At 34.4% G+C, this 23,873-nt stretch overlaps 2 protein-coding genes across 3 annotated transcripts in view; one reads left to right on the top strand and one right to left on the bottom strand.

Moving 5' to 3' along the window:
* Positions 1-23,873, top strand: part of LOC124369033 — an 86,427-nt gene that overhangs the window by 3,832 nt on the left and 58,722 nt on the right. Inside the window, exons 2-5 of one of the 2 annotated variants that reach the window (XM_046826712.1) lie at positions 3,464-3,576; positions 10,626-10,879; positions 13,148-13,243; positions 16,108-16,301. In XM_046826712.1, coding sequence (XP_046682668.1) covers positions 10,717-10,879; positions 13,148-13,243; positions 16,108-16,301 — 453 coding nt within the window. In that variant the 5' untranslated portion in view covers positions 3,464-3,576; positions 10,626-10,716. The remainder of the gene's footprint in view (positions 1-3,463; positions 3,577-10,625; positions 10,880-13,147; positions 13,244-16,107; positions 16,302-23,873) is intronic. The other variant, XM_046826713.1, reaches the window with a different exon arrangement.
* On the bottom strand, positions 6,872-7,384 carry LOC124369455 (extensin-like). The gene has a single exon (XM_046827462.1). It carries the CDS (start codon positions 7,382-7,384, stop codon positions 6,872-6,874), a length of 513 nt encoding a protein of 170 aa, XP_046683418.1.

Below are 23,873 nucleotides of genomic sequence, written 5' to 3'. Positions count from 1 at the left end.
TTGAATGTTTTCAGATAAAGATTATTCTGAGCAATGTTGACAGCATTAGCTTTTTAGAGGAAAAAATTTTATTTTTTGTTGGTATTTTGTGTTTAGTTAACACCTGTTAGCAGAGTTCATTGATGGCTGTTTGTTAAAGTCTCACATCTCAATTTTATAACTGATTTATACATTAATCTAGAAGGTGGCCAGTTACCAAGAAGCCATCTTTGGAACAAAAAGCTAACTAAAATTATGCTTTTTTTAAATTTAGGTTAAGAATTGTTCTTTCTATTAGGTTATCTTTTAAACCTTACTTCATGTAACGTGAGTTACCAAAATTACAGATTTTTTCAAGTTTACTCATGTAATACACAACCAATAACAATAATAAAAACAGATTCTATTTAAGAAAACTATTACAAGTATGGTAACTATTTTTTTAAATTTTTTAATTTGTTTCATTTGCAGGAATTTCATATAAGTTTTTCTGTAACGTGAGTTACTGTAAAGATGTTTATTCATAGCACTTTAAACATTGTTTATATATTGGAGTTAATACTAATACAAAACAAGCTCTTAACATAGTTAACCTCAAAACGATTAAATAGTTATGGTAATATTTATATTTGTATTGGTCAGAATATAATGCCTGTTTTTAATTGTTCAAAACATACTTCTAAATATAAGTGTAACATGAGTTACCGAAATTTGTTCCAATATTTTGGGTTTGATCTTATGATTTTTTAATAAATATAAAACTTGCATTTAACTGAGATAACCTTACATTATAAGCTTATATAAATCTTTTTATTCAGGAAATTAATTATTTGATTTATTAGGCCCACTTCAAGTACACACCAATATGTTGTAACGTGAGTTACCACTTCAACCTAGTGAAAAAGGTTCTTTTGGTTACATTTAATTATGTTGCTATTTTGCCAAAGTGGTATTGACAAGTTTGTAGACCCAAGTAATGTGTTTGAAAAAGTGATAAAAACTGTTATACATTCAAAACGATCGAAAATTATGTTACTTTCGTCAAACTTGAACAAATTTTGAGTGTCATGCCTCTTCCAGAAATTAAAATGAAAGGTGGTAGATATTATTATTATTTTAAAAACAAAATAAATATCAGAGAAATGTAAAATGTTAGCTACACAGACTGTCTAATTGTTTTAAGCGTTAGTGAATATTCTCTATATATACAAACCATGTAAAAATGTAGTCTGTAATTACCATAAAGTTATTTGATCTTATCTTTTTATTTCTTTCATAGTTGTGTATGAGAAAAATACAAACTAGAAGTTTTATAGAACAGGGCTAAAAAAAAATATGTTGTTTTTTAGAAATAATAAGTTAAAACTTGTTTTTACACTTGTAAAAAGTTGTATTATTTTTACAATTAAAACAACTATTTAATCATACCAAACTAAAATAATTAAGTGTACTGATACTAAAGTATTAGTTATTAAACACAATTCAATATATAAAATTACATAACAAAATTTTTATTTCTACAAATAACAAATGTCCTTAGGAAAGAGACACAATGTAACATGAGTTACTGTAACGTGAGTTACTGTCAATTAGGTCAATAGTATATTATTAAAATTATGTTTTTTCAGTTTTTATTGTTGTAGTTGTCACAGTTAAACTACAAACTCTTGAGCCAATCTTAAGTATTTAGATTATAAGAAAATTAAACATTTAGGACAAAAGTTGTTTCATGTTAAAGTTTGCTTTCAAATTATGACGTCCTTTTTGTGTAACATGAGTTACCAAAACTAGAGAATTATTATTACCTTAAATTATTAGTCTCAGGAAGTTGAAATCTGACCAGTGTGTATTATAATTCTTGCTTAATACTGCAAGATATTTTTTGCTTAATATTATGCTTTAAAAATTAAAAATATTTCAACAATTAACTTAGGACCCACGTTGAAATGTAACGTGAGTTACCATGGACATGCCCGTGAAACCCTATTAGCAAAAGTTAGTTGATGATTAAGTTAATTGTACAGTACAGAGAGGTCTTTAGAGAGACTAAAAGACATGGTTCTCGGTGAGAACCAGAACATGGATCAAAACACTTCATAAGACTTTTCACCCCAAAGCAGACTAGAAAACGCGTTAGAGATTTTGTCAGAAGAACTAGACAAAATACCCAGTGTAAGCAGCCCAACTATCATAATGGGAGACATAAATGTGGATAAGCTAACAAGTAACAACAATAACACATGTCTAACTACCCGCCACACGTGTCACTCATAACAGTCAGATGTCCATTGATATCATCTGTACTAACCTCTGTGAAGTCCAACTTTCGCAAAGTGTGTTCATGACTGGACTATCTGCCCACACTGCGCAGCTGTGCTCTGTGAGGGTTGACTTTAAATTCCCTGAAGTAAGGGTCAAACAGATGCTAGTTAACCAACGCACAATGGAGCAACTAAGGAACACAGCCCAAGACTGGGCTCAGGTCATAGAAGCAAACACAGAAACTGGTTTTGAAGCATTCAATGCTGCTCTAAGATTTGCATATGAGACAGCATGTCCATTTAAACAAATTAAAACAAACCGGAGTAGTTCAAAAAATATTTGGGACTCTAAATGTATGACTCTAAAAAAAAGCTTACTTAGAGGCGCTTAACGAAGAAATCCTCACAAGAAATGAAAGAGACAAAAGGGAAACTGCAATCAAGAAGAAAAACTATGACCTCAAACTCAAATCGCTCAAGAAAAAAACAAAATTCTGATTTTATTCCACAAGCCGAAAATTAATCAAAGGCTGTGTAGAGAGGAAAGTTAAACCAACTACTGCACTTCCCGAGAGCATGAGAGTGTGGACGGTGAGACTTTTAACATGCCTGAGAATATTGCCGACTCGTTAAACATGTTCTTTTCAACAATAGCAGAGAAAACATTACAACAACACAACCAAAATATTACTTCAAACCAATCTAATTTGATAAACACTCTGCAGACTCAATGTTACGAAAAGCTAAAATTTTATAGTATTACTGAAGAGCAAGTTATGAAAATTATTGAAGAGATGAAACCTAAAACATCTGCAGGAGAAGATCAGATTAGCTCAAAAATAATTAAATACTGTAAAAATGAAATCATCAAAACTTATAGAGTGTATAGAACTAAACGGGCTTATAGAACACATACAAGAACACAATCTCTTTACCCCCAGACAGCATGGTTTCATAAATAACAGGTCAACGAGAACAGCGGTGGTCCAACTGGCATAATTGAAAAACTTGAACAGGGCTACATAGCATTCAGCTTGATTTCAGTGTAAAGCATTTGACTGTATTGACCACAAACTAATTTGAAGAAAACCTACATCAAATCAAAAAGTGTTTTGATTATTTATTGTTGCATAGATTATTTAAAACTTGTTATCTTAACTCAACACTGTACTCAATATATATGTGATTAAAGAATGATTTCATTTGATTTGATCATCCTTTAGTTGCAGGTTCTATGTTCCTATGCGAAACGTTAAACAAAGAAGTTGCAAGAGATCTGGTCTTTGAAACCCAAGCATTCTTGTGGTTCAGATGGAATTTCGTCTTAAGTACTGGGGTAAGTCTGTGATTTAGTGTCAAAACCTTGCATATCTTTTTAACTTGTCATTTAAAACTGGCAAATTCCAAAATGGTCTTGTATATTCAACAATTCGAACCTATTTAAAAAAGGTATAAAGGATTGTGACAATTGTAGACAAATCGCTCTCATCCTGATAATATCTAAGGTTTTTGAAGTATATTCATGAAAAGACTCCTGTCCTTCATGGATAAAAATAGTGTCATATCTAGCAGCCATTTTAGCTTTACAAAATGGAAATCAACATCTGATTCTATCAATTTTGTCGTCTCTTCTATAGCAAGTGAACGTGACAAAGTAAAATCGGGAGTTGGGTTTTTCTATTTAAAGAAAGCCGTTGATTTTGTGGATCACGAATTATTGCTAGTCAAGTGTGACAGCGGAAGAAGCAAGTCCGTTAAAGTAATTTTTGTAAATAAGAACGATTTTATTATGGGGGCTTGTATTATCTGCTGTCGAACTTCCACAAGGGTCAGATGAGGGGAGTGAGTTTTTTTTGTTGGCGGATGATACCTATCTGTCATTAACACCAGATGATTGGCCAGAACTTGAAATAAAAGCTCATATACAATCAAATATCTAATTTCAGTGGTTTTTTTCAAAACTGCCCTACTGTAAACAATTACAAGACAGGTTTAATTGGATTTAATATAAATAATGTAGATCGTGCTCTTCCCTTTTCTTGTTTTGTTGGTAATTATTTATCAACCCGTCTCATTTTATGAAATTTCTTAGAATTCACATTGACAAAAATTTACTTTAGGTTTTTAAGGTAATTTAATCTTAACTGAACACATTGAAGCAATATATAAAAAGCTAAGTTCCGTGGTTTTGTTTTTGAAAACACGATCTTTAACTCTGGACACAAAGTTGGAAGTGTATTGTGGTCTAATTTTCCTGTATGTAGCTATGATGTAAAAATCTGGGGATACAAAAATAGGTGAACAGACTTAGTCTTTAAAATTCAAAAATGGAGTGTTTAAGCAATTTTTCATCATCCGTGCAGGCACTCTTGTAAGTCATATTTCTAAGAAAACAGCTTAATGACATTCCCTTCAATCTATATACATAGATCAGCAGAAAAACATGCACCTATGGGTCTCCAAACTAGTTGTACCTTCAATCTCCGCACAAGTAATAATATTTCAATTCCAAAAAAATAAATCCACTTTCTATGAGTCATTTAGTGCGTAATGGTTCTAGGCTCTTCAACTCTCTGCCAAATTCGTTGAAGATTGTTAGTTTGCATGTGTTTGAGAGGCAGTGAAAGAGTTGTTTTTGCAGTGTTTGCCAATACAGTGTTGAGGATTCTTTGTCCCAACAATGTTAGGTTTATGGCCATATGTAAAAGAAAGTTTAAATTTTTATGATTAACTTTAAGTACACTTATATAAGTAAATCTGTATATAAAAGAGTTACACATTTATTATGCCAAAACTAACATAAATGTTTAATTGACAAAGATGTATGATGCTATTATGTGGCCTTTGAAGCTATATGAAAAAAGAAGTACTAACCTTCTTGATTATTTTGTTCCATACCTAAAACAGCTTAGGATAAATGAATGAGTTTGAATGTTAAATGGCCATCGATGATGATTACTAATTTCATGAGTCAATGACAGATGGCAGTAGGAAAGGAGAAAAATTGTATGTATGCTAATTTCAAAACTTTTCAGTTTGTATGTGTAATATGTTTAATTTTAGTGTGCTTTAAATATATTATAGAAGTCAGCTAAACAGTTTTAAGATAAATAGGGTCGGTCGGGTAAAATGGGTATATGGGTAAACGGGTATAAACCTTATTTATATTATAAAAATTAGTTTATTGATGTTTGGATCAGAAAAAATTACCATAAAGGTATTACATCATCTTAAGGTGATATTATACTGAAAGTGATTTGCAAAACTGCTGGTAGCTTCTTAAAATGAAAAAACAGTATGTTTCACAGAGTCAGTGTAACCAAGACAACCCTAGACGTGATTAGACATTTTAAAAGTTAACCGTAATCAAATCTAGAAGTTTCAAATCTCAGTATTATACATACACATAATATACTTTAACTTGTTAACTTGTTTTAATGTTTTTAAAGTTAAAATAGTTTTATGCTAATGCATAATTTGTTAACAGGGTAAAATAAGGTATAATATTTAAAACAACTGAAAACTAACCTCACTTTTTTTGTTTAGATCATCCACGCACATACATAAAGAAAAAAAACCCCAAAAATATGATGAAGATTCTTTGAAGGAAGCATTAAAGGAAGTTGAAAATGGAAGCTCAGTATATGCTGCGCAAGAAAATATAACATCTACCTTATGAAACCCTTCGCGGGGAGTAAAATCCTCCAAAACTATATCCGTTCTGGAAAGTGGCTACAGTGCTATCAAAAAAGAGGAAACATAGTGTGGAGGCTTTATTTATGCAGCAAAATGTGGTTTATCCACTAGAATAGAAAAGACTTGCAAATAATATGGGTGTGTAGCTATGTAATATCATGGGTAGAAAGACGCCATTCAAGACTATATGCCAGGATCTACTTTTTAATGAGGGTTTGAAAAAAGTGGGCACTTGAACTATCAAAACGAAACCCGAAATATTAACCAAAGCAAGGGCTGGAAGGACTGACCTCATTTGGAGTAGATGATTTTTTTAAAATTTTTATGAGCCAGTTCTTGTGGAAAATGGTTAGAAAATCACCCAGAACGTATTTTTCAACTTGGAGGAAACGAATCTCGAGCCTACACAGATCCCACTAGGTAAGGTCTTTTGTCCCCTAAAAGTTCAAAATTGATCCTATTCTAAGATCAGGAGAGCTGGCAGACTGCAATACGAGTGTTCTTTTTTGTAGCCATGCATCGGTGAACGCTACCCACACTTGTGTTGTTTTAAAGGACAGGGAGATTTGCAAAAGTACTTGGGTTGGCAAGGAGACCGGCCAGGCAGGCACTCTATGGGAGTCACACAGTCTGGCAGGATGCAGATTTCATGTTTTGAGAATGGATCATTATTTATGCAAATCAACCAAAAAATGTCTTGAAAAAAACCAATTTCTTGTCTTGTTTTTGCCGGACATTGAATCACATATGAGAAGAATGACTTGGCTTGGAGTGAACTTGTTTGACTGGCCATGGAAGGGATCTTGACTTGGTTGGCGTTTGATTTGGGATGATGTTTGACTTGACTTGATTGGCTTGTTTGTGGATGAGAACTTGATGGTCTGACCTCTGATTGACTGAACTTGTCTGGGTGGAATCTTGCTGCCTTGAGAGACTTATGTGGGTTGATTGTTGGTTGAAATGAACTGGACTTGCTTGAGTGTGGACTTGCCTTGCTGATGAGTTGGTGTCGAGAGAGAGTGGGGGGGAATGGCTTGTTGAGTGGGGTCACTTGGAGGAGGGAGTGACTTGGTGATGGGCTGACAATTGGGGGGTGCAATCATGGACATTTGAGGGCTCATGGGCTTGGGGGGAGACTTGGACGACACTTTGGGTATGATATTTTGATGTGTGGGAGGTGGAAATGGTTGGAGACACTTGGACTTGGAACCCATTGGGTATGAGACTTTGAGTTGAGCCCGTGTTATGTGGTGAGACATGTCTTGAGGTGGACGTACTTTGCTGGGGCCACTGATCTTGCCGTGGTGGTTGGGGGAGTTGATGGGATGGCTTGTGTGAACTTGGCATGAAAAGGTTGGTGGGGGTAAAATGGATGGTTGGACACTTGTGAATTGAATTGTATGAGTGCTTTGGCTGGTAGTGAATGCATGCCTGCGGAACTTGTACATGTGGGGAGTCTGCAAACTTGGCTTGACACTCTAATGCATTGATTGCCACTTGTGTTGCGGGACCAACTTGTGGTTGGAACACGCTCGTACCCGCATTAGGTGCATTGAGGGGTGGATGGTTGGACTTTGTGGGGAACACTTGTCACATTGGCTTGGTTTGTAGATGATTGAATGGAGTGTGACTTCCTACACTTGTTCCTGCTTGGATTGCACATTGGAGGGGTGTGCCAGCACTTATGATGAGACCTATAACGTAAACCAGAACAAAACAAAAACCCGAGTGGCAAGAAGACATGACATTATTCTTCTGTGTTTGCCCCCAAATACATCCCAGCACTTCAGCCATGGATGTTGGTATTTCTCCTATAAAAGTGCTGGAATAAATTGTGAAGTGAGAACAGGTATCGGACTCGCGGCTTTAAAATTGTTGACAAGGCTGTTTTTCCAAGTCTTCTAATAAACTGGTATCGACTTCATTCAAATCTGAGCACATTATTGGTGGTTTTAAGGGCTCTGGATCTATCCTGTGTATAAGGTCTGTTTTTAGAATAAATATTGTTTCATACAACCAACTAGGCCAATGGACTTACAAATGGAGCAAAAGCACAACCTAAGCAAAACTCCATCGAAACACCCAAAGACTATCGCAGAAGGCACCCATGGGCCGACCCAGAACCCACTGATTAAAGTTAGCTAATCCTGGTACAAGAATTACCCGCCCATCAATTCTGAGCAGGCCCAACCTGGAAAGTTCTCCTCACCAATGAGAAACTAGAGAGAAGCAATTTAAGTACATTGTCACCTGATCAGTCAATCAAGTGGTAAAAAAGCGCATTGAAAAATCTAAGACAAAAAGCGACTGAGTTCAAGGAAGTTGTGGTGAAGGTAATGACAACAAATGAAGTAATCGGACAGACTGAAAGAAGAAGAAGATGCCAAAAAAAGAAAATAAAAATAAAACTATATAGAGCCTTAAACCCATTACAGCCTTAGGGAAAAACAATAAAACAAAGCCTGGATTGGGTCCAAGCAAAAGCCGCAAAAAAACCTAGAGCTACTACTAAACGCTTATTTTGATACGGCAGAAAGTGACGATGAAAGCAGACCTACCTAAAAACGTAAAAAACTTCTGAATCCCACTGTAAGATCAATGGTAGGTATAAACTACCAAAGTGAATGTGGCACAGTGTTTTGTGAAGGAGTACAACGGGGACAAATTACAGCACAAATGCTACGCCAACAAGGACGATATCCTAAAGTGTTTTTGACAAAATGCAAAGGTTGAAGGAGAGCTATACCTTTTTCCTGATAAAGAAGACATTGAGTTGGGTTGATTTAGACAAATTTCTAATGTTGTTTTCTGACCAGATTATAATGGAAGATTTTTCAAGTTTGTGTGAAGTGCCCCTCTCATCCGAACTGTTGTCTAAGTTTAGATTTTTTAAAATAAATTACTTGATCTAACTGATATTTTTAGTAATAATTAAATTTTTTGTGACCAATAGTTCATTAGTTATTTTTAACTCGTGCCTACTTACACAAATAACGGGGGTAACATAAGTAAACCACTGTAAATTAATGTGTGTTTAACTATAAAACATTACTATACCATTACCCGTTTTCCCCCAAACCATGGGTAAAAAATAAGTATAACTATACAAAAAAAATATTACTTTTTAACTAAATAGTTTATTAACATGTTTAGTACATATAAACTATTCTAAGAGTCACAATAGAAAGCTGGAACCTGTAATTATTTTGTAATTATTTACAAGAAACTTTTCAAAAGTCAAAAAGTTAAAAAGAGCATGTTTTGTACCCATTTTAACCCCGACCACCCTATAGAAATAGCTTTTGTTGTAGACTTATGTAACTTAATTTGTGTTTGTGTTAACATGACAATCAGCAGCAGTGTCAATGGACTTTTGAAGTTGAACTCCCTATATATATATATATATATATGTTTAATTGACAAAGATGTATGATGCTATATGATATATATATATATATATATATATATATATATATATATATATATATATATATATATATATATATATATATATATATATATAAATACTGAGACGCCACTGTAACATCATCGGTACTAGTGGTGTTGACCTACCGTAACCTGAAACTCACTCATCTCCCAAATAATAATAGTAAAACTTTAGCTAATAGTAATAGAAACATGTGAGAGGCTGGTGTGAATAGAGTCAGCAATTGGAACAGCTGACTACATATCAGCCAAAACTCAAGTTGTAAACATGAAAGAAAATAATATAAGTATAATAATAACAATATAATTAATAAATATTTTGATGACTGATGTAAGGAAATGAAAGTTGATTTGGTATTCTTATACATCTAAATAAACATTTAATATAGCAATAATTAATATTTTAATATTAAATCATAAAAAAATTCAGAGGCTTAAAAAACAACTGTACTTGAATTCTTGCAAACTAGTATACAATATATATTGAAGCAATTAGAACTTTTAAGTTTGTTTCAAATAAACTTGGAAAACAGTAAAACTTGGTGTTATAATTGAGATATATAATTGAGACAGTTTATTTCTGTGTTCATTTAAATGTGTATTTGTATCTCAAACACACAGGCAATTAACCCATTGGTCTGGAATCACAACCATTACTCATGTGGTCATAGTAAGGACCAGACCTAGACTCAAGATCATCTCGGTGCTATTTTGGATTTAAAATGTACTATTTCATAATGATACCAATTTATACCAGCAGATTGTGTGTGTCAATGATACACTTTCTGCAAACCTTTTGAGATCTAGTTGTGTACAATTGTACAAATAGATTGTATTATAAATTTTTGTTATGTTTTTAGTTTATTAGAATACAAATTTCCAATGGTTTATTTTGTATGAAAAACAGTTGCTTTAATTTTTTAATTTGTGAATAAAATGTAATTTAAATGTACACTATGACACACTAGTGTTATGGTCCGAGTAGTTTTTGTAAGTTAATGAATTTTATTAGCTGTTTATGTGCAATCGCTAATTATATCTCATGTTTACATTCATATGATCCATATGTCTTAAAACACAGCATTTTCTGTATGTCTCCTTGACTTAAATTTCTAAGTACAACAGGCAAGTTGATTAAAGTAAAATTCTTTTGCTGAATGAACCAACCACTTTTATGATCACAAATTTTTAGTCCATTGGCAACATTTGGGGTAATTGATTAATACATAATTTTTGTTTCAGAGAAGAAATCATGAATAATATAAAATAGATTATGATGGCCAAAATTAACCTACACAAAGAAAATAAGGAAATATTTACAAACTAGGAAATAATGGAATTTACAAATATGATTTTAACTGCTGACTACACTAATCATCTTATAAATGAGATATACGAACTTGACAGTGAAAATTTTACTAATGGATGGAAAGGACAAGTTCGTAGAGTAATTGGCAAATCAGTCAATTATGAATATTCATACATTGATCACTCAGGTAAGTTATTCTTTGTATCCGTACTAAGATTTTCTAACATAAGTTTTTGTTATATTTTTGTGTCTTGACACGAAGAACAGATCCCCAAAATATTTCTGGAGAGTTTTAAACACCCTTTATATATATATACAGGTTGTCCCGTTAAGTGCATGGCAATAGGCCTCCCCATAGAAGAAGAAGAAATGGACTTTGACTCAAACCTTTATGCTTGAAGTCTCCCCTGATGGAGCACATTGATTTGTAGGCAGTAACAATATCAGATACTAACTGATAATTTGAATTTACTTTTACACATTTCTTTGATACTTGTAAATATGTTTATAGTAAAAAAGAAAATGTTAAAATTACTAAATAATGAACTATACGTAATTTAACCTTTTGATTGCATAAATCCTTCTGATGTTTTTAATCTAAAACTCTAGTGGATACACTTTTTTGCTAACAAATCCATTTTAACTATTGGAAGGCATTTAATTCTTCTTTACAACAATAATATCAATCAAGTGGTCTATTAAATCTTCAAGTAAATGATTAAACGCATGTTCAAAATATTATAGTTTATAAAAGACAAGTGACTATTTTATGTTAGCAGTAAAACATGGGCAATCGCTTGGTGCCCTTTAATGTGGAACTAATATGTAACAAATGTAAAAAACCGTAAATATATAAAAAATTAAATAATGTTAAAATCCACTTGTTTGACATGAAATAAAAATATGAAAAATCTTAAAAACAGTTATATTGTGTAGGCTACAGTCAGTCAATTGTAAAGTACATTAGAAATGTACTGATGCGTTTTGATATCTGACATATATGACCAGAAATTGACATTTAAAATTAAGTGAAACTTTTACTTCAATTCCACGGCTTTCTTTGATGAGAGTTACCTACACTTAGTTCCTAAATTTGTGTTATTGTATTAATTATAAAGTAAAGAATATTATTTAAGTACTTATGATCATGTACATAAAATTTTAATGAACTATTTTAATAAATTTCTGTTGGTTAATGTAATTTGAAATTTGCACAAAGGTAGGAACAAAACATGATTGTTTTGTTTTTTACACCCATAAAAGATGATTTTCTTGACCTATTTACAGGGTTATATTGCTACATACGCAATGGAAACACTGAGATCAGGAGTGGTGAAGTGTCTGCTGTAAAACAGCGCATTGAGTTAGGCCTAGTGACACTAGTCCTCTCTGATGCTGTCGTCACTAACTACAGCTTTGCCCACAAGCACATATTTTCTTCTGTATTCACTTATGGTTTGTGCTACATGTGACATCTTGAAGAGCATTCTTGTTCAGAATATTTGAAGCTTATTTCACTGTCTTCAGTTCAAAGGTGTAGCTGTGACCTTTGTTTGAGTGCCAGGCCATTTAGGAATATCTGGCAGATAAAGAAGCTGTTGAACTCCAGCTTTTCTCTGCCTGAATCTTAGACTTGTCCCTGTGGTGAGGGTGAAATGAAAAGCTAGGTGGAGGTCCAAGGGGACATATATACCATGGGACAGAGCATCCTTGTGGAGCCGTCATGAGGAGATGGTGTTGTGTCATTTTTTATTAGGGCACATGTTACTGACTCACGTCTACTCCATGAGTTAAGACACCCAGCCGATCTGCTCCAGATGTGACACTACTGTCATAGTGCAGCATGTGCTTGTCGACTGTCCTGGTTACTCGCGGTATAGATGCAATTTGAATTTGCCAGCTTCGTTCTAAGATGTCCTATCTGATGATAAGTCTATAATACAGAGGCTTCTTTCTTTTCTTAAAGAGACCTCTCTAGTAAATTTTAACTAATTTATATTCTAGTTAATTTTTGAGTTTTAATTGATTTATTATAAGTTAAATTATTATTATTATTATTGATTGTTATTTTAAATCAAAGATATTAAATTAATTCTAGGTAAAATTTATCATAACATTTAGTTTTACTTTTTTGCTTTTCATATTATGGTCTTTACAAGTGTACTACATTTGTATATTAATTTTTCATCATCGAAAAACGAGTACATGTCACATTAACGCCTTTATTTTTTGTCAAAAGAATAAATACATCAAAAACAAGGAAAGCAGCAACTGCACATTAGCATGATCCTTATTTTCATCTTTACTAAAAAATAAATACATATATTGGACACTGCTCATTTAGTACGTACCAGAGTAAGTCTACTCAAACACTTGTAGGCACCATTGCTTTATTTGTGTAAACCCAATTAAAGTACACCCTGTTAAGTTTCTTATAAAGTTGTATTTTTTCCAGATAACTGGCTCTCCATATTGTCTAAAATAGCTGAATGGAGTAGTTTATCTGAATTATTCTTGGGTTGCTGGAAATTGGCCGTTATTACCATGCCATGTAAGTATTATCATTCTGTTCTTCTATTTTATGCTTGAAAGTTAAGATACAAAAACTTCAAATGTTCCAAGAAAAATCATACTATATTCAGCGTTTAATTTATATATTTGATTCTTAAAGATTTACAAGCCTAGATCTAAAAAGTCGTATGACTTATTACAAGTCTGATTACCACTGTTGCCGAGTTAACCCAGGCCAGATTTTATTTTCTAACCTTTTAGGATATGTGTACTAAATAACACTGAACATACCAGGTTTGTTATTTGCGGGAGCATGGAACACTGTGGCTGCATACCATACAGTTTCCATGGCTCTGCTGGCCATTGTTATTTTGATAGGATTAGAACTAACTAGCCATTCTATGAGGTTTAGAATGTGCGTATTGGTCACAGTTAGGTATACTTACAGTCCAATGAAGTACCCAAGATTGACTCAATAACGACCGGAATTTAGAAAGCGATACAGATGATATCGATCTTAAAATTTTTAATTCTGATGGGTTGAAGGAACTATAGGTTAAATAAAAAAACAAGGATAGACACAGGTCACAATGAATTGTTACTTCAGTATTGTGATGAAAAGACATGAGGACTTGTAGCAAGATTTGTTCAGTGTTTTGGCAAGTAGTAATATGTTTTATGATTTATAATTTATGTAAGGGAATGTAATACAGTAATTTATTGTATAAATAACACTTTTTTATTAATCAACAAATAGTTACCCACACGTTCGCACACATTTTCATAGGCTTTGCACATGTATGAGCACTTCTGGTTGAAGTGAATTATATTTCCAATGCCAATGTTGAGTTTGCCTTGTTGCCACAATGTCTTAAAATGTATAAATATGACCATTGTAGTTTATTCTGGTCTTAAAAATTTTTTTCCACAGTTGATTTTGCCTTGATTTCCCAATCAAGAAAAAATACGTACACAGGTCTGAGAAGCCTATTTCTATCAAAAGACAACTAAGATGAGTTTTATAAGTCTTTAAGTTTAGAGTAAGAGTTAAATAATAACTTTGTCTTTTATATCTGCATTACAGTGCTGAACCTAGCCAATGCATGCTTAACATTTACTAAAATGTACAGTTAAAAGTATGTTTGTACTATAACTTTAAATTTTTTGTGTGGATATTTTCGTACTCTGTGTTGAACAGCGGTTGCAGAAAAGGTTGAATTAAGAAGTGATATTACTGTCAAGCTTACTTTGAAGACTATAATTGTAAACAAATTGAAAATAGTAGTTATCAATTCAACATATTGTTGTGCTGTCATAAAATAATGTTTACACAGGACAGTTGATTACATTTAGCAGGCATTATTTGTTTGGTTTAATGCAACTTTATAGAATAAGATAGGAGTTTTCGCAACTTTAGAATCCAGTGAGGCATAGCCCGGAGGGATTTTCTAAATAAGAATAGGCCCATATATTAATCAGAGACCCTAAGAATCTCCATGTAAAATTTTAGTACAATCCGTTCAATAGTTTACACATGAAAGCTTCACTAACAAACCCATTTTCGCATTTATAATATTAGTTAGCATGTATCAGAAACCTACTTCGGTCAAAATTGGTATATTTCCAGATCCTGCAATCTTCTTTCAGTCTAAAATATTTGTAGTACCATAGTTTAGTTTGCCTTATTGTCATGATGAATACGTACATACATACTTAGGACTGTGAAGCCTACTATACTGTCAAAAAACATATACCCCGATATAAGGTGGAAATCCTTACTAAGTTCATGCAACATTTTAAAACAATTGTAACAATAGATTTTGTGTTATATAAGTCTTGCTATTTTTCGGACTTATGGTTCTGGGGAAGAATGGCTCGTTGAGGCATGTTAGTGTTTATTCCATTGCTTTTCTTTAAGCCACTGTAAAATCATCATATCACAATTTCAAGGAAGCCAACAAGGTTTTATTACCTTATGTGCAAACATTCACAACTTTTTTTATTAAGGTTGGTTTTATAAACAAAGTTGTAATAGTATTTCCAATGCTTTATATGTTTTTGATTTGTCATTAGCGCAATTTGGAATATAAATTATGAGAAAACTTGTCTCTGCTGTCTGCATTCCACTACTTCCTCTCCTTCCGCTAAAATTTCCAAAATAATCAAAAATAATCCTAATAGGCTAATTGTTCTTGTTAAGTATCCGTGTATGGCGTGTTGAGTGAGGCGTTCCAGCGTGCCTTTATTTTTCCCTTTGACCATAATCACCAGGTCGTCAGTGTAGCATTGTAGTCTTATCCCCCTCTTTACTGCTTTAGTTGGGAGGTCGTCGGCCATCACCCACAGGAGGGTAGGCAAAACCCCTCCCTGGGGGCAGCCTTGTCAGGCTGTGATAGGAGCAGGTAATTTCCTTGATAGTACAGAATATTCTCAGATGTCATATTAATGCATTTGCCATGAAAAGAAAACTTAAAATCACCACAAACTATATTAGCTCTCATATCAGTCTTGAAAAAAGCTTACAAACACTTACCACAGTTTTCCTTTGTGTTTAAGTACTATCACTAGATTACAAAAAAACTAATATAAATAGCACTAAACTAATGCACCTGCAAGCAGGATAACTAAATAATGGATAGATACTTAACACATATGTCCACTGAGCAGTGTGGCACACATTCATGTGCTGCTGCACCTGACTCATTACTGCGAGTTATAATATTTGTTACTAATCCAATTTGACGCTATAACACCACGTTTTGGCAATAAAAAACCATCTTACTCTAATTTAAGAACCCTTAATTACTAAGCTTACCTGGGTAATCAGATGTTTTCAAGCTGGAATCATTTTCCTTGAATTTATAATATCTGTTTGAGAAAATGTTTTTTTTTTTTTTATTTTAGTAATTTTCAAAGAACCCAGAATGCAGTGGATGAATATCCTTCAAATGCTGCATGAAAAAGTATTGAAAGAAGAAATAAGCTATGAAGAAGCACAACCGTTCTTTCAAGTTGCAGAAAAAAAATTTGGTCTCAGTTATTTCAAAGCTCCCTATTTTTGGAGTTCAGTAAGGAGTTTTGAACAGAAGTTTGCTGAGGTAAGCTAATAATTTTTGCTTTTGTGAATAAAATTGTTAATAAGATTCAAAATTGTTTAATTAATTATGACACATACCTGACATACAATATATATAAAATGGGCCTTTATGTTCCTATACAATACAGTAGGATAGAATAGAATAGAATATATTTATTGTCTTTAAGCCTTGTGAGCAATGGACATTGATAAGAAGCTGAAAAAACCTGTACTGTGGTTAAAACTGAAACATCTTCTGCACAGCTTGTGGAATGATAAGATATGAATGTGTAAGAGTGGGAGATAAATCTGCTTCCTGCCAAGATCCCATCAATGGTACTCTATGATGGGAGACCAGAGTTTAAGCTGTGATCGCATTTTGCGAAACAAGCCAATAAAATGCGACACAGTTGGGAAAAGCTCTTGCAAAATTGTAACAAAAGTGAGAAGAACAACTAACAGCGAAAAGTACATAGCATTTTACAGCATTAACACATGTTTTCAATGATACTATAAGATTATGTATTCTGTCATCATATTTAATTTCAATTATATAAAATTTTATACACCATTTCGTGCTGCTGGATGACAAACTTTCTGGTTGGAAGACGCTTGCCTACTCTCGGATTAAAAATTATAGATACTCCGAGTTAACAACACAGTAACTAATACAGTTATACATTTACAAGAGTTAAATTAAAATTTAGCTTGTTTATTTCTGCGTTTAGATTGTATAAAGCAAATTATTTACAAACAATAACCAAGTATTGTATCTATAAGAAAAAAAAAACCTGTTTGTGGCGCTTTACTACTAAACTACAGTTTTGAAACTTAATTATTCATTGTTAAACCTGCCGTTGGAAGTCAAAGCCTATATGAAAAAAGCTGATGGGAAATGGTAAAATATATTAAAACAATATTTAATTTATTACACAGCCTTCTCTTGCAGTTAAGGGCGCAAGTAAACCACGCACGATCGTCGCAACAAACACTGCCAACAACAGTGTGATGGTTCGCACGTTCCAACGAGCAGGCGCCAGCCGTGGTAAATTAATAAAATCTGTTTAATTATAGTGGTGATAAAAACTATAGTTTTAAATTGTGTTTACACAAATAAATGACCTTTAAAATAAAAATAATAACTGTAATCTCAATAACATGATCAGTGCCATAACCGGTTAAGAATAAAAGTTAAAATGGTTAATTTACAGCAATTTTTATCCATTTAGTTCAATTTTAAAATGAGATAATCTAAATAAGTACACTTATAAATATATTGTTTAAAACTTTGGTCTTAAATTTTCCTGGTTATGAATGTTCAAAATTGCAATTTGGTTGAAAAGGCCACAAAACTGGTGGCACATGGTACTATCTAAGCCATGCCACCTTGTAAGCAGTTGAGACTTGCTCTGTTTTAGCCTCTACCAGTGGGCAAGGGAAATGTGTTCCTAGTGTTTAGGCAACTATAATAGAGCCTCACCCCTTCAACCATCATCTTTCTCATTAGTCTAAACCTATAGATCAAGCTATTACTTTATCCCAATATCTTGATATTTCCATTTAATGATGTGTCACACATCACTCCTGGAAATCAGTTATGTGGCCCAGATTTAAGTGACACATAAGTTTTTACTGTATCCAGTGTAAGTTCTAATGGCAGTATAAACTAGCCAGAATTGAACTCTCCTGGGATAAAACTGTTTCAGAAATAGTGTTGATTGAATGGAAACTCTGATCATGTTTCTAAAAGTTCATTTACAAATCCAACAAGGTAATGGTTGCTCCAAAAATTCGTAAGATACAGGTTTCAATCTCTAAGGATAGTAATTCTGAGATTACTTGTGTTTTTTTGCACACAAATGCTTCCTTTATAAAGCCAATAACAAGAGTGGTACCTCAATAGCCGGGAATCTTCCTGTTACCGAGAAAATCTCAAAAAACAAAGTTTGCCAGTGTAGTGGAGTTTATCTTGGTTAGTTGTACCCCAGTGTCACGAGACCCCCCTCCCCCCAAACACGTAACAATCCATTGGACAATTAATCTCAGACCTCACCCACTATACAAGCGGTGATTTTGTATTTAACATGTATTTGATGGATTGCACATGCCTAAATGTATGTGTTCAACTTATAAACAGGTACAGAATTCAGTTCGGGTGAATATTACCATCCGTTTGACATGCAACCTGGTTTTCAGAGTAGATCAGAATGTCAGTTGTAATTTCTTCCAGACTCGACAAGGCACCTTTTGGAGAAGAAATTAGTGGATTTGTGACTACAAGTAAAGCCGGGAAGGGGGCTTTTAGGTCTGACATGATGCAAAGCAATGACAGAATGACCTGGGAACCGAGCAACAGGAGAACAATTTTAATTCTGGAGCTGGCGGTGGATCAGAGGCACCATGTGGTACTGTCCTGCTGCTCACATCAATTGTGGCCAGCATCGAGCGTTCTACGTATTTTCGATATAATCATTAAACTTTTAGTCCCTGCTCTAATGCTCACCGCCCATGCTTACTACTTGTATACTGAGGCCACAGTTTGGTTTATACTGTTGTTCCTCACACACACGTCCCAATTGGCCGTCAGATTACATAGGTTAAAACAAAAAAAGTGAAGTTTAATATCAATGCCACACCAAAAACTTGGCTGAACTAGTTGCATTTACACTGGAAGAATGCTGTACAAGTTTTGTGTTATGTTCGACAGTAAAAATCTCTAGTCTAAAATAGGCGCAAGAACTCTCGTAAATGCTGTGCAACCAGAGTCGGATAGTTGTTTACAAGAATTGGTCATTAAAATTTCAATTATTAACATTGCCATGACATCACTGCTGTTTGTGTGTGAACAGACTTTGTACTGGAACAGACTTTGTACTGGCTCCCGCAATAATCAGTGAGTTTACTTACCAGCGTAAACGCAGCTTCATATTGTTGCCAGTCTGAAGACAGCCATCTGGCTGAATCCACCATGCATATCGGTTTTCGTTGTCAGAGTGGCATTGGCTGGATGGCAGCTGGTGGAAATCCTACCAATTCTCCGGTCACCTAATCATCTGAACAACTTCCCCGCACACGTAATGATCGGTTTGACAATTCAAACTGTTCGAACCAAATAATCCAGGGTCACTTTGTTTCCTAGTCCATTACTATTATCTTAAAAACACGTTGTGGATTGAACCACAGCCTTTCATGTGTTTCATATGTCTTATTGCCATTGCCTTGCACTTAAGTCTCAAGGCCTCTCAAGTGCCTTTTGCGCACCTCAGTAGTATACTATGAGGCCAACCAATCTATGGTTTCAGCAGTTCTACAAATCGCAGAAAACAACCGATGAGATCCCCTTGGGGAAATTCACCATGCTTGTCCAGACTACCAAAGATGGAGTAGTGCTCTCTTGCTATTGCAGGACAGTCAAAGAGCAGGTGTTCAGCATTTTCCTACTGCTCATCACACATTCTACAGAGCGGATCCTTGCGAAGAATGCTGATTCTGTGAAGATGCTTCCTCAGGTGACCATGTCCCGTAATCAGACCAATAACCCAAGAAGTCATCAATCTCCTTAGTAAAAGAAGCTCAGATGCCACCCTGGAGTAAGGTGACTGCATTACCATTCTGCTCATTTTCATACCCGGATGCAACCTCCACCTTCTCTCATGTTCAACGTGAACCCAGCCTCAAAGGATTCACACCTTGAAATATCACAGAATGGTTGAAGTCCTGTCATGTCAGACGCTGAGCTCAAATTGGCCAGGGCATCAGCTCCTTGTTCCCAGAGATCACCTAATGACCAGGAACCCAGTAAACAGTCACATTGTTGATTCTGGCAAGTGGAGAAACGACTTGATAGCAATCCCAGAAAAGTTTGGAGATGAACACACAAGAATCTAATGTCTTGCTGCTTGCTGCTAATGTCTTGGTTATCTGTGAAAATTCTAACCTTCTATACCACAAACAAATATTCTCAGAAACACACTCTATAATGGCTGTGACTTCTACCTGAAAGACTGGGATAAGGAACCAAAGCATCACCAGCTGCCTACATGGTCTCACCACAATTCAGGTGCCTGTGTCACTTCTTTTAGAGTTGTTCGTAAACCATTCAAGCTTCGCTGGTGGAAGAAGTTTCTTCTCTCCGACCAAGCCTCCCTAGAAGGTATAACAATTCTAAAGGGTTTGTCAAAGGAAAATCTTTGTGGTATCTGATCAGAGGATCAGAATCAGGATCAGAATTGTGAATCAGGATGCTAATTCTGCAGTGCCCCCTGTTACAGTTTGAGGCCGACCAAAGTCCCATCTGCTGAAGACAGTAAGCACTCCTGGTCAAAGCTGGAATGACAATTTCCAAGAGGGTGAGGTTGAGGTAACAGTTTAGAGCTGTGCCTGGCGCACATAGAAAAGTGATAGCAAGGCCTTTGGATGCTAGTCAGAGTAAGTACTGCCATCGCGGCCTCTGTTTTTGGCCACCAGATAACAGTCCCAAAAATTAGTGCAGGTCCAATCACAGACATAAAACCAATACAAAAGCCTCTGCTTAAGTCTCCAAGACCCACCCATCACACGTTTCCATTGCATCAAAGGCCATTTTTCCTCCTGGCGATAACCCTTTCCAGATGGGACTTTAACTCAATGAAGGAGCCTCTCAATAAGGATGAACGAATACCCTCCAACTAACGCCTTCTTGTAAAGCCAACTACGGCAGCCTTCGTGAGGTTGACACTAAGGCCCATCCCATCGCACCATTTTCCCACCATGTTAAGTGCAGCATTGGTCAGTTCCATGACTGTTGTGTTGAACTTCCCGCTCACAAGAATCACAATGTCATCTGCATACCTCTGTGCAAAGACATCGCTGCTTTCCAAAGATAGGAGCAAGTCATACACAACTAGGTTCCACAGAAGAGGAAAATGGACGTCACCCTGTTTATTTAATTTGTAAGTTGTGTTGTCGCGATGGGTTGATTCTATTCTTGGAATAGGCAAACACAAAATGCATAAAAATTAGTAATTGATTACATAAACTGTGCTTATACTCTGGGGGCTATGAAAGTTATCCACTATTATTCTGTACTGGTGTTTACTTATTCTACAGATTGCGAACCAACCCCACTTAGGTAACTTCCGTAGCAGATGACTTTCTGATGCATTCTTCATTATTGGCCGGCAGTGAGATAAATTAGGAGCCACGATACTTTCGCATGACTGTGACCAGGGCTGCCACCAATGATGAGAAACTGGAAAAACTTGGATTTTGCAGATGTTTCGTGTTCCGGGAAAATGTTTTGATATATGTGAATTTTTATGAATCTGGAATTTTTATTAGGGATTGATCGGTTTCAATACTCGACACCACGGTTCCAATTGAAGCAGTGCTTAAAATACGCTTGAAAAATCGCCATTTCAAAGTATAACAACTAGTAATGTGTGGAATCTCGAATTGTAAACGACAGATGATCGGCAGTACGCAAAATTACTGATAACTGCCACATTTTTGTACTTTCTGTATGAAACAATGTAGATAGATAACCAAATTAACAAATTACTGTAGTTTAACAAATAATATTTAAGTATAATTCTTAATTTATGTATTGATTTTGGCACATCGATTAGTCTACTGTGTTCTGAGCGGCAGTACTTAATTACTGATTTCTAAAATGTGTTTATGTAGTTCTTTGTATATAGAAACTATTTAGAAACATATAATAACAAAATAGTGTGATTTTTAAATATTTTAATTGAAGTTCATATTTTCTAGGTTGATATTTGTCATCTCAGTATGTCTTATGGTTTTATGCACGGATGTCAGGTGTTAGGTGGTAAACAGATGATTATTTTGCTTTTACGTCACACTGACCTTGTGTAACAGCAAATTCGTGGTCTCGTACCTAAAGTTAATGCAGCGCAGACCTTTGGCCAGCAATGCTGGACTGCAGTCTGCCCTTGGTAGCGCCGTGTTGGTAATTGTTTGTTCCCTTTATTTTTCCGAATTGATATATGCATTTTCCAAACATTATAGAAAGGCAAGTTATTAGGTATACAAGATGTTATGTCGACACATCGAAAGACACAGAGATAAAAACTAAGGAGCCTAAAATAGGTGGTAGTGATAAACCATCACTGAATTTCTCGCATATCGTCAGTGACAAAATGCTAGAGCACCGCAGCTTTGTGGCATTTCTTGCAAATACTGCTAGTTACTATAAACTGTCATCATTGCACTTGGCACAAGGGTTAAATACAGTATTACAGTTGTCTATTTGGTTTGAAAATAGCCTAGAGAATCGGAAATTTTTGACCGGGAAAAAACCGGGAATTTGAAAAGATATTTTGAGTGGCCACCCTGATACTGATCTTACGTACAATAGTATTATTTTAAGTTGAGTTGTCAATAAGCTATTTATGTTTATGTTGTTTTGTTCGTTATCATGTTCTTTTCAATTAATTTAAGTATGGTCTATGAGTATGAATATGTCTGTAATACTCATCAATGTCAATAATGATATATACAATTATTCGTCTTCATCTTCCTAGAGTGTATTATTCAATAGAATATAATGGTGTGCGGTGGGTAAAATATTTGGTGAAGCAGCAATGTTGCTTGATGAATAATAATGTCTTTGTAGTCAATAAAAGTAGAGGGGAGATAAAATGCCGGGGATCTGGAGATTGTGGAATATCTTCCATTAAACAGTTCTTTAATTCCTTACCCACTTATAATTTTGTTTATCCTAAAAATTGTATTCCAATAAAATTCTAATTTCCGAACTCGTCAACAGTTTCATGAATGATGTCTTGTATAAAAATAACTGAGCAAAATAGTTCACCAGGACACTGCGTCAACCCTCTGCCTCTAGGCATAAGAGTGGGTACATGCGTGATACACTGCCGGAACCGAAACGGACCTGAAACGGTTCACTTCTTCGGAACTCCATGTTCCGTCGGAACGGTTTACTAGACGTGCCAAAATGGTTCCAGACGTTCTGGATCTATTAGGCGGAAGGACCAGGCTGGTAAATGTTCCAGTTCCGCTCTGGATTCCAGGCAACCACAATATTTTCATGTAGTAACCTGTACTTAATTATTTTTACTGATTTATTCAAATCATTATTAAATTATACGTTAACAACTAATAATTCAATATACTTTAAGTGTCCGTAGACTTAACGAATGAACTTTACCAAATTACATTTTCACAACGCTATAGTTTAAGGCTCTCTCTAGCAAGAAAAATAGTTCTTTAATTTTAAAATAACCGTTTTAACTTGGGATCAACAGTAGTAAAGTTTTAGTATTTAAATAATAGAATTTCCTTTAACATATATATCTACATATACATATATATATATATATATATATATATATATATATATATATACAGTAATATATATATATATATATATATATACAGTAATATATGTATATGTATATATATTACTGTTTAAAGGTAACCTTCTAAATATATAATTATGTTTCAATTTAATTCATTGTATTTGATATTGTTATTTTAAAATATGTGAATATTCATTTCAAAAATATTTCTTATTGTGTTTTTGTTTGGATAAAATTGTTTTTAATAAAATTGCTTAGATTACTTTGAT

Source organism: Homalodisca vitripennis, chromosome X, assembly GCF_021130785.1.
Source record: "Homalodisca vitripennis isolate AUS2020 chromosome X, UT_GWSS_2.1, whole genome shotgun sequence".
NCBI lineage: Eukaryota > Metazoa > Arthropoda > Insecta > Hemiptera > Cicadellidae > Homalodisca > Homalodisca vitripennis.
The sequence above is the reverse complement of the archived record's forward strand: the minus strand, read 5'-3'. Positions and strand labels throughout refer to the sequence as shown.

Excerpts from the sequence above, each read along its gene's own strand:
- LOC124369455 (XM_046827462.1), bottom strand. The coding sequence starts at position 7,384 with ATGTACAAGTTCCGCAGGCATGCATTCACTACCAGCCAAAGCACTCAT.